This window comes from Halichoerus grypus, chromosome 14 (genome assembly GCF_964656455.1).
Source record: "Halichoerus grypus chromosome 14, mHalGry1.hap1.1, whole genome shotgun sequence".
Lineage (NCBI taxonomy): Eukaryota > Metazoa > Chordata > Mammalia > Carnivora > Phocidae > Halichoerus > Halichoerus grypus.
The window spans coordinates 47,375,101-47,386,618 of NC_135725.1; the positions used below are offsets into that span (position 1 = coordinate 47,375,101).

Consider the following 11,518-nt stretch of genomic DNA (forward strand, 5'->3'; position numbering starts at 1 on the left):
TGCGAGAGATCACCGTGCAGTTTACCGGTCACAAGCAGCCAAGGCTTGGCAGCTTCAGGACAAAGGAACATACGCGGCCTCCCTCCACCCTGCCTGCCAGCTGACTCGTGTGCTGCGGAGCTGAAGGTCCCCCCGACATCCAGTCCTGCACAGAAATACACTAAATACTGGGAACCCTGCCCACACGTCTATACCCAAGAAATCCAGGAGCTCAGCCGTGCCTGTGCCTGAGGTCTCCTTTGCTCTGATTAAACTAGGCGCAGGATGCTCCTTTGCTCAAAAAACCACAGCATGGAAACATGAAAGTGTGGAAGGTCAGTAGCAACTTTGGAACCTGTGCGGAGAAGAGAAGTGTGGAAATGTCCACTGGATCAGTGACTTGTCCTCAGGAGGTGGAACAGTAGGAATGGGCAGCATCGAGTCAACTGTCTCTCCATATCCTTCCCGAGACTGAGATGATTCAAGTGGACTCTGCGAGCACAGCATTCTCCTACGCAGACGTGGCCCACAGCAGTGTCCCCAGCACGGGGACAGCAGCCTGCAGGGTATTGCCAGGAGGAGGGTTACTCCAGTACCAGCTGCAAGTTCTCTTTCATTGGCAGAAAAGTCTCCTGCCTTATGAGTATTTAAAAGGGAGTCTGTCAACTTTTCTGAGAACTTCAAGTCCATCAGTTCAGTTGACTCACACCACACCCCCTGTTGCCATCCACAACCACAGCACTTTACATTTGAAGTGGAATCTGGACTCCTTGATCCCTCACCCTCCCCTCCTGACTGATTTCATGCCATGGCCTCTCCTGGTTCTTAAATCCTCTCTCCATTTCTATCCTTCACCCCTTTCAACCGGTGTTTCCGGACAAGCCAGTATCTCACAACTGCTCATGTTCGACCTTGGATCTTTGGTAGCTTCAGAATAATTCATACCTCCACGTTTCTATTTCTCTCCAAACAGTTGTATAAATAAGTGGAATCGAAATGGGGATATTGAGAGGATTCAGTTAATGATTTCAAGGATCTCCGAGGAGTTAGCCTGAATTCAGCTTTGTGTGTTATCATCATGAAACATCATCATCATTATTCTTATCCAGATGAAGAGCAGAATCTTTTAGGATCATCCAGTTCCCTCTGTATTAATATTGGATTTCTCAAGGCAATCTTTTCCTGGCCTGAGTGGATTTATCAACTAGGTAGAGCACTCAGGCAGGGCGAGTATCCCCTCTCCTTCCTCAGAGGGTGAGCAGCTGGGGTTCTGGTAACATTGTCTTGTGAGCTGGTTGGTGTGACTCCTCTCATCTTTCTTCAGAGCTGAGCATATGTGGATTGAATGAAAGAAAAATCAGGTGGCTGGTCTTGCAACGCTGAGGGCTGCTTGGGACCCCCGAGTTGGTCTTGTGTGAGCCTCTGGCCGAGTCAGCCACTGTCCTGACTTGGGGTAATTCAGTACAGCCTTCATTCCCCCCTCTGCCAGAGCTGCTGGTGCCCAGTGTTGCTGCATTGAATTTTGCTGACGTACACTCTGTCATTTTTCTCAGCAGAGACCAGTCTTTCACATTCTGACACTCAGATATAACATTTGTCTTCCCCCCCCACCTGCCCCATACACCACTGTCATGTTTTGCTTTCTAGGAAAGTTGAAATGAGAAACAGAAAACTGATGTCTTCAAAATGGTAGAGAAACCCGGTGCAGCCCCTTGACCTTTCTTTTACTTCCCTTTGTACGATCCTCACGATGATGTAGAACAAGATGTGGGAGCAGCAAGTCGGAGTGTGTCCAGTAACGTACTGTGGGAAATGAAGATATTCCAATTCTTTTTGTTGTTGTTATTTAAACTGAAAATGCAATATCATGAATAAGGAAAGGCAAGAAGGCTGTTTCTCCCTGACATCATAGCCTGGACCTCCCCCCCCTGCATTCTGAGCACCAGGCAGATGACCAGACTAAGATGGCCAATAGAAACACGCAGACTGAATGAACTACTGAAAGTCATTACTTTCTGTGCTGGATGTTTCTCCTGAGAGACACAATCAGTGAATCCCCCGTGCCCAGTCCAGAAATTTTGAGGCAAAGAAGTGTGCTGTAGTTTAGGTAAAATTAGCACACTAGGGGAGCCTGAGTGGCTCAGTCCATTGAGGATCTGATTCTTACTCTCCCCTCAGGTCTTGATCTCACACTGTGAGTTCAGGCCCCATGTTGGGCTCTACCCTGTGTGTGGAGCCTACTTAAAAAAAATTTCAAAATTGAAAAGTAAGGACTGTGGTGGCAAAATTAATGTATTCCCTTACTCAAGGTAAAATGATTACAGTAGGCTCTTTCCTCTACTTGGAGAAAACAAACGTTCACCCTCAGTATCTGAGGGCTGTTGACACTTTTGATAGCTGGTCAGGAGAGGAGGAGGTCAGCACCGAGTGCTAGGGTCCCCAGCACAACACTCCAGGGGCAAGGGCAAGGATCTAGGGCCAGTCATTGCTTTGCTGACAAGGAAACCAGCCCCTGCACAGTAGGGGCATCTAAAGCCCTCAGGACATGCTGAGCCTGCCCTCAGGGAGTGAGTCCAGGAGAGCTTGGGTGGAAGACAGTCACTCCAGAGGAAAAATGTTAGTAGAGGTGATAACTACCTTGTCAGGGAGGTGTGGCTGGGAAAATCCATTTATCAGGAATTAGAACCTTCACACCTCCACATCCAGACAAGAACCAGGCTTCCTGTTGGGGACACTGGCACAGTCTTGAAGCGGTCTAACAAAACCTTAGTATTTATTGTCTCTCATTGGGTTTTCTTCGGTATGACACAAGAAACAATGACATAGAATTCTTGGAAGATACCCAAACGGTCTGCAAGATGAGGACGACAAACCTAGGAATAAGAGGAATAATTTAGGATTGGAGGATTTTCTCTCCATCATTTCCTACATCTCAAAGTCTGACCTGGAGAGGGGATCTGTGCTTGCTTGTGAGCTGCCATCCGATGTCTTGTGGATATTGGTTGTCTGAGCCTTGATGTGATGCAGGCTTTGCAATAAAATACAAAGAGATGATGTTTTATGATTTAGTTGTACAACACTCATTCAGCACATCAGTACTTACCTAGTGCTAAACAGAAAACAAATTTTGACAATGTCTTCAAGAGTATGTAGCAGCAGGTGAAGGTAAAAATGATTTTGTCATATGAGGCAACATTAAAGTTCAGTACACAAAAAACAGATGTTAATAATAATTTAAGTTTTCACTTGCTTTTAGCCATTTGGAATGGTTTTACCTTTTAAGTACAGCAAAATCGTTATGTCTTTTTAGAAATTGTTAATTTGCATATGTACGTTATATATTACAATTTATCTATGTAAGTAAATTACAAGTCACTGAGCACATTTACTGTTATACTTATGCATCAATAGCTTTAAAATTTAACTTTTAGCTTAAAATTTTTAAGCATTCTTAACCCTGAAGTGGAGAAACTTTACAGTTTCTTTTTTACCTATAAAGCACGGATATAAATACAATATGTAACTATATATACTGTGTATCCATGCTATTAAGTTTTCTTGGAAGGTTCAATTAAAAAACATTGGGGGGGGCGGAGCAAGATGGCGGAGGAGTAGGAGACCTGGATTTCGTCTCCTCTCAGGAATTCAGCTGGATAGGGATCAAACCATTCTGAACACCTACAAACTCAACAGGAGATCGAAGAAAAGAATAGCAACAACTCTCTGAACAGAAAAGCGACCACTTTCTGGAAGGTAGGACGTGCGGAGAAGTGAATCCGAGGCGATATTCGGGAGGATAGACGGCGGGGGAGGGGCCTCCGTAGGCCGCTTCTGGCAAGTGATAGAGCCACGGAGCACAAAATCGGAACTTTTAGAAGTCTGCTCCGCTGAGGGACGTCACTCTGGTGGCGAAGTGGGGCATGGAACCCGCGTGGGACAGTGTGGTCTCAGGACCCTCGGGGTCACAGAAAGACCGGGGGTGCCTGAGTGCGGCAGAGCTCCCAGGTATTGGAGCGGGGAAGCCGGCTGCAGAGACAGAGCCCAGGCGCGGGCTCTCAGCTCGGGGTTGCCATAAACCGTGATCCGCGGCACAGTCAGGCCACTGCTCCTCCAGCAGGGACCCAACAAGCGGCAGATCCGGGGAGACTCACCTTCTTCCCCCGGGAGGAGAGGTGCGGGAGCACACCGCGGGGATCTGCTGGGTTTGGAGACTCCACCCGGGGTCGGGTGCCGGATAGAAAGGCACGGTCACAGGCCGGGTGAGCGCGGAGTGTGGCCGGAGACCGGGGAGACGGGAGTGACTGACTGCTTTTCTCTGGGGGCTCGCTGAGGAGCGGGGCCCCGAGTTCTCGGCTCCTCCGGGGCGGAGACTGGGAGGCCGCCATTTTCACTCTCCGTCTCCAAAGCCGAACGGAAAGCTTGCAGGGAACAAAAGCTCCCGAGAGCAAACCCGAGCAGATTACTTAGCCCGGACCGGCAAGGGCAGGGCAATTCTGCCTCCGGGAAAGACATTTGGGAACCACGGCAACAGGCCCCTCCCCCAGAAGATCAGCGAGAACAGCCAGCCAAGACCAGGTTTACCGATCAGTGAGAACGGCAGAACTCCAGCGCTAGGGGAATACTGCACATAGAATCCATGGCTTTTTTTACCATGATTCTTTAGTCTTTCAAAGTTAATTATTTTTTTTAACTGTCTTTTTTTCTTTTTTCTTTTTTTCTTTTTTTTTGAATTTTTCTTTTTCCCTTTTTCAACCAACATCTTATCAATCCCTTTTTTAAAAAAAAAATTTTTTATTTTTCATTTTTAAAGTCATATCTATCCCTTTATAGTAGTTACCTGTATTTTTGGCATATATATATAAGTTGTTCTCTCTTTAAAATTTTGAGATAGTCTCTTCTAACAGATCAAAATATACTCTAAATCTCTAGTGTATGGTTTTTTTCTACTCCCCTGCCTGATCACACTCTCTCCCTTTTTTCTTTCTTTTTTTTTTTAAATCCTCTTCTTTCTTTTTTCAAACAACTTATCAAATCCTTTTTTAAAATTTTTTATAATTTCCATCTTTACAGTCATATTCCATCCCTTCATCATATCAACCCTTATTTCTGTACATATATAAGTTTTTCTTTCTTTAAAATTTTGGGAGGGACTTTCTTTTAACAGACCAAAATACACCCAAAATCTAGTGTGTGGCACTGATCTATAAACCAGCCTGATCATATTTTTCACATTCTGTTTTTGTTTTGTTTTGTTTTGTTCTGCTTTTGTTTGTTTTTATCTTTATCTTTATCTTTATCTTTTTTCTTTTTTTCTTTCTTTTTCTTTTTTCTCTCTTTCCCTTTCTTTTCCCACTGCTTCAGGTCTTTTCTGATTTGTTTAGAGTATATTTTCTGGGGACGTTGTTACCCTGCTAGCATTTTGTTCTCTCATTAATGTATTCTCCTCTGCACAAAATGACAAGACGGAAAAAATCACCTCAACAAAAAGAACAAGAGGTAGTACCGACTGCCAGGGACCTACTCAATACGGACATTAGTACAACGTCAGATCTAGAGTTCAGAATCATCACTTTAAAGATACTAGCTGGGCTTGAAAAAAGCATGGAAGTTATTAGAGACACCCTTTCTGGAGAAGTAAAAGAACTAAAATCGAACCAAGTAGAAATCAAAAAGGCTCTTAATGAGGTGCAATCAAATATGGGGGCGCTAACTGCTAGGATAAATGAGGCAGAAGAAAGAATCAGTGAGATAGAAGACCAAATGATGGAAAATAAAGAAGCTGAGAAAAAGAGAGATAAACAACTACTGGATCACGAGGGCAGAATTCGAGAGATAAACGATACCATAAGACGAAACAACATTAGAATAATTGGGATCCCAGAAGAAGAAGAAAGAGAGAGAGGGGCAGAAGGTATAATGGAGCAAATTATAGCAGAGAACTTCCCTAATTTGGGGAAGGAAACAGGCATCAAAATCCAGGAAGCACAGAGAACCCCTCTCAAAATCAATAAAAATAGGTCAACACCCCGACATCTAATAGTAAAACTTACGAGTCTCAGAGACAAAGAGAAAATCCTGAAAGCAGCTCGGGAGAAGAGATATGTAACCTACAATGGTAGAAACATTAGATTGGCAACAGACTTATCCACAGAGACCTGGCAGGCCAGAAAGGACTGGCAGGACATATTCAGAGCACTAAATGAGAAAAATATGCAGCCAAGAATACTATATCCAGCTAGGCTGTCATTGAAAATTGAAGGAGAGATAAAAACCTTCCAGGACAAACAAAAACTAAAGGAATTTGCAAACACGAAACCAGCCCTACAAGAAATATTGAAAGGGGTCCTCTAAGCAAAGAGAGAGCCTAAAAGCAACATAGACCAGAAAGGAACACAAACAATATACAGTAACAGTCACTTTACAGGCAATACAATGGCACTAAATTCCTATCTTTCAATAGTTACCCTGAATGTAAATGGGCTAAATGCCCCAATCAAAAGACACAGGCTATCAGATTGGATTAAAAAACAAGACCCATCGATATGCTGTCTGCAAGAGACTCATTTTAGAACCAAAGACACCCCCAGATGTAAAGTGAGGGGATGGAAAACCATTTACCATGCTAATGGACACCAAAAGAAAGCTGGGGTGGCAATCCTTATATCAGACAAATTAGATTTTAAACCAAAGACTGTAATAAGAGATGAGGAAGGACACTATATCATACTTAAAGGGTCTATCCAACAAGAAGATCTAACAATTGTAGATATCTATGCCCCTAACACGGGAGCAGCCAATTATATAAGGCAATTAATAACAAAAGCAAAGAAACACATTGACAACAATACAATAATAGTGGGGGACTTTAACACCCCCCTCACTGAAATGGACAGATCGTCTAAGCAAAAGATCAACAAGGAAATAAAGACTTTAAATGACACACTGGACCAAATGGACTTCACAGACATATTCAGAACATTCCATCCCAAAGCAACGGAATACACATTCTTCTCTAGTGCCCATGGAACATTCTCCAGAATAGATCACATCCTAGGTCATAAATCAGGTCTCAACCGGTACCAGAAGATTGGGATCATCCCCTGCATATTTTCAGACCACAATGCTTTGAAACTAGAACTCAATCACAAGAGGAAAGTCGGAAAGAACTCAAATACATGGAGGCTAAAGAGCATCCTACTGAAGAATGAATGGGTCAACCAGGAAATTAAAGAAGAATTAAAAAACTTCATGGAAACCAATGAAAATGAAAACACAACTATTCAAAATCTTTGGGATACAGCAAAGGCAGTCCTAAGAGGAAAGTATATAGCAATACAAGCCTTTCTCAAGAAACAAGAAAGGTCTCAAGTACACAACCTAACCCTACACCTGAAGGAGCTGGAGAAAGAACAGCAAATAAAGCCTAAACCCAGCAGGAGAAGAGAAATAATAAAGATCAGAGCAGAAATCAATGAAATAGAAACCAAAAGAACAGTAGAACAGATCAACGAAACTAGGAGCTGGTTCTTTGAAAGAATTAACAAGATTGATAAGCCCCTGGCCAGACTTATCAAAAAGAAAAGAGAAATGACCCAAATCAACAAAATCATGAATGAAAGAGGAGAAATCACAACCAACACCAAAGAAATACAAACAATTATAAGAACATATTATGAGCAACTCTATGCCAGCAAATTAGATAACCTGGAAGTAATGGATGCATTCCTAGAGATGTATCAACTACCAAAACTGAACCAGGAAGAAATAGAAAACCTGAACAGACCTATAACCACTAAGGAAATAGAAGCAGTCATCAAAAATCTCCCAAAACACAAAAGCCCAGGGCCAGATGGCTTCCCAGGGGAATTCTACCAAACATTTCAAGAAGAATTAATACCTATCCTTCTGAAAGTGTTCCAAAAAATAGAAATGGAAGGAAAACTTCCAAACTCATTTTATGAGGCCAGCATTACCTTGATCCCAAAACCAGAAAAACACCCCATCAAAAAGGAGAATTACAGACCAATATCCCCAATGAACATGGATGCAAAAATTCTCACCAAAATACTAGCCAATAGGATCCAACAGTACATTAAAAGGATTATTCACCACGACCAAGTCGGATTTATCCCTGGGCTGCAAGGTTGGTTCAACATCCGCAAATCAATCAACGTGATACAATACATTAACAAAAGAAAGAACAAGAATCATATGATCCTCTCAATAGATGCAGAAAAAGCATTTGACAAAGTACAGCATCCTTTCTTGATCAAAACTCTTCAGAGTATAGGGATAGAGGGTACATACCTCAATATCATAAAAGCCATCTATGAAAAACCTACAGCGAATATCATTCTCAATGGGGAAAAACTGAGAGCTTTCCCCCTAAGATCAGGAACGCGGCAGGGATGTCCACTATCACCACTGCTATTCAACATAGTATTGGAAGTCCTAGCCACAGCAATCAGACAACAAAAAGAAATCAAAGGCATCCAAATTGGCAAAGGAGAAGTCAAACTCTCACTCCTTGCAGATGATATGATACTTTATGTGGAAAATCCCAAAGACTCCACCCCAAAACTGCTAGAACTCATACAGGAATTCAGTAAAGTGGCAGGATATAAAATCAATGCACAGAAATCAGTGGCATTCCTATACACCAACAACAAGTCAGAAGAAAGAGAAATTAAGGAGTCGATCCCATTTACAATTGCACCCAAAACCATAAGATACCTAGGAATAAATCTAACCAAAGAGGCAAAGGATCTGTACTCAGAAAACTATAAAATACTCATGAAAGAAATTGAGGAAGACACAAAGAAATGGAAAAACGTTCCATGCTCAGGGATTGGAAGAACAAATATTGTGAAGATGTCAATCCTACCTAGAGCAATCTACAGATTCAATGCAAAACCCATCAAAATACCATCCACTTTCTTCAAAGAAATGGAACAAATAATCCTAAAATTTGTATGGAACCAGAAAAGACCCCGCATAGCCAGAGGAATGTTGAAAAAGAAAAGCAAAGCTGGCGGCATCACAATTCCGGACTTCCAGCTCTACTACAAAGCTGTCATCATCAAGACAGTATGGTACTGGCACAAAAACAGACACATAGATCAATGGAACAGAATAGAGAGCCCAGAAATGGACCCTCAACTATATGGTCAACTGATCTTTGACAAAGCAGGAAAGAATGTCCAATGGAAAAAAGACAGTCTCTTCAACAAATGGTGTTGGGAAAATTGGACAGCCACATGCAGAAGAATGAAACTGGACCATTTCCTTACACCACACACAAAAATAGACTCCAAATGGTTGAAAGACCTCAATGTGAGACAGGAGTCCATCAAAATCCTAAAGGAGAACACAGGCAGCAACTTCTTCGACTTCAGCCGCAGCAACTTCTTCCTAGAAACATCGCCAAAGGCAAGGGAAGCAAGGGCAAAAATGAACTATTGGGACTTCATCAAGATAAAAAGCTTTTGCAAAGCAAAGGAAACAGTCAACAAAACCAAAAGACAACCGACAGAATGGGAGAAGATATTTGCAAATGACATATCAGATAAAGGGCTAGTATCCAAAATCTATAAAGAACTCATCAAACTCAACACCCAAAGAACAAAGAATCCAATCAAGAAATGGGCAGAAGACATGAACAGACATTTTTCCAAAGAAGACATCCAAACGGCCAACAGACACATGAAAAAGTGTTTAATATCGCTCGGCATCAGGGAAATCCAAATCAAAACCTCAATGAGATACCACCTCACACCAGTCAGAATGGCTAAAATTAACAAGTCAGGAAATGACAGATGTTGGCGTGGATGCGGAGAAAGGGGAACCCTCCTACACTGTTGGTGGGAATGCAAGCTGGTGCAGCCACTCTGGAAAACAGTATGGAGGTTCCTCAAAAAGTTGAAAATAGAGCTACCATATGATCCAGCAATTGCACTCCTGGGTATTTACCCCAAAGATACAAAAGTAGGGACCCGAAAGGGTACGTGCACCCCGATGTTTATAGCAGCAATGTCCACAATAGCCAAACTGTGGAAAGAGCCAAGATGTCCATCAACAGATGAATGGATAAAGAAGAAGTGGTATATATATACAATGGAATATTATGCAGCCATCAAAAGGAATGAGATCTTGCCATTTGCAATGACGTGGATGGAACTTGAGGGTATTATGCTGAGCGAAATAAGTCAAACAGAGAAAGACATGTATCATATGACCTCACTGATATGAGGAATTCTTAATCTCAGGAAACAAACTGAGGGTTGCTGGAGTGGTGGGGGGTGGGAGGGATGGGGTGACTGGGTGATGGACACTGGGGAGGGTATGTGCTCTAGTAAGCGCTGTGAATTGTGCAAGACTGTTGAATCTCAGATCTGTACCTCTGAAACAAATAATGCAATATATGTTAAGAAAGAAAAAAAGAAGAAGAAAAATGTAGCAGAAGGGGAACAATGAAGGGGGGGAAATCGGAGGGGGAGAAGAACCATGAGAGACGATGGACTCTGAAAAACAAACTGAGGGTTCTAGAGGGGAGGGGGGTGGGAGGATGGGTTAGCCTGGTGATGGGTATTGAGGAGGGCACGTTCTGCATGGAGCACTGGGTGTTATGCACAAACAATGAATCATGGAACACTATATCTAAAACTAATGATGTAATGTATGGGGATTAACATAACAATAATAAAAAAAAAAAAACACCGGAAAAGACTCTGGAGGCAGGGGATAATACTGGAAAAAACAACAAATGGTTGAGAAAACCATGCTCTGAACCCAAGAAGAAATTGCAGAAAGGAAAGCAAAAAGAGAAGTAGAAAGTAAGGGCAATGTTTCAGAAATTGAAAACTCCTATGTCCCCGACTTAAGCCACACACACAAGGGAAGATGTTCAGAGGACCCAGGGCCACGGTTCCCAGACTTGCCCACCCCAGCCAGGCCAGCAGCATCTGCAGATTCCCCAAAGGCCCTGCCCTTTTCCTTCTTGGTGGCCCTGGTGGTGCTCAGTTGCAACTCGCTCTGCTCTCTGGGATGTGACCTGCCGCAGAACCATGGCCTGTTTGCCTGGAGGGCCTTGACGCTCCTGGGACAAATGAGGAGAATGTCTGCTAGCTCTTGTGACAAGTACACAAGTGACTTTGCCTTCCCCAAGGAGGTGCTTGATGGCAAGCAGTTGCAGAAGGCTCAAGCCCTCTCTGTCGTCCATGTGATGAACCAGAAGATCTTCCACCTCTTCTGCACAGAGGCCTCATCTGCTGCTTGGAACAAGACCCTCCTAGAGGAATTCTGCTCCGGACTTTCTGAGCAGCTGACCGACCTGGAAGCCTGTCCCATGCAGGAGGCGGGGCTGGGAGAGCCTCCCCTCATGAAGGTGGACTCCATCCTGAGGAACTACTTCCAAAGAATCTCCCTCTATCTGCAAGAGAAGCAATACAGCCCTTGTGCCTGGGAGATTGTCAGAGCGGAAATCATGAAACCCTTGTATTCATCAACAACCTTGCAAAAAAGATTAAGGAGCAAGAAGTGA

The 11,518-nt window shown here is 43.2% G+C and overlaps 1 protein-coding gene across 1 annotated transcript; it reads left to right on the forward strand.

Moving 5' to 3' along the window:
• Positions 1 to 299: 299 nt before the first annotated feature.
• Positions 300 to 11,518, forward strand: LOC144380144 (interferon alpha-1/2-like). Its single transcript, XM_078062201.1, has 2 exons — positions 300 to 400; positions 10,861 to 11,518. Exons 1-2 carry the CDS (start codon positions 300 to 302, stop codon positions 11,516 to 11,518), a joined length of 759 nt encoding a protein of 252 aa, XP_077918327.1.

Coding starts and splice junctions, on each gene's coding strand:
- LOC144380144 (XM_078062201.1), top strand. CDS start 300: ATGAAAGTGTGGAAGGTCAGTAGCAACTTTGGAACCTGTGCGGAGAAG. Junction 401..10,860: donor TGTCCTCAGGAGGTGGAACA/GTAGGAATGGGC, acceptor CCCCGACTTAAG/CCACACACACAAGGGAAGAT.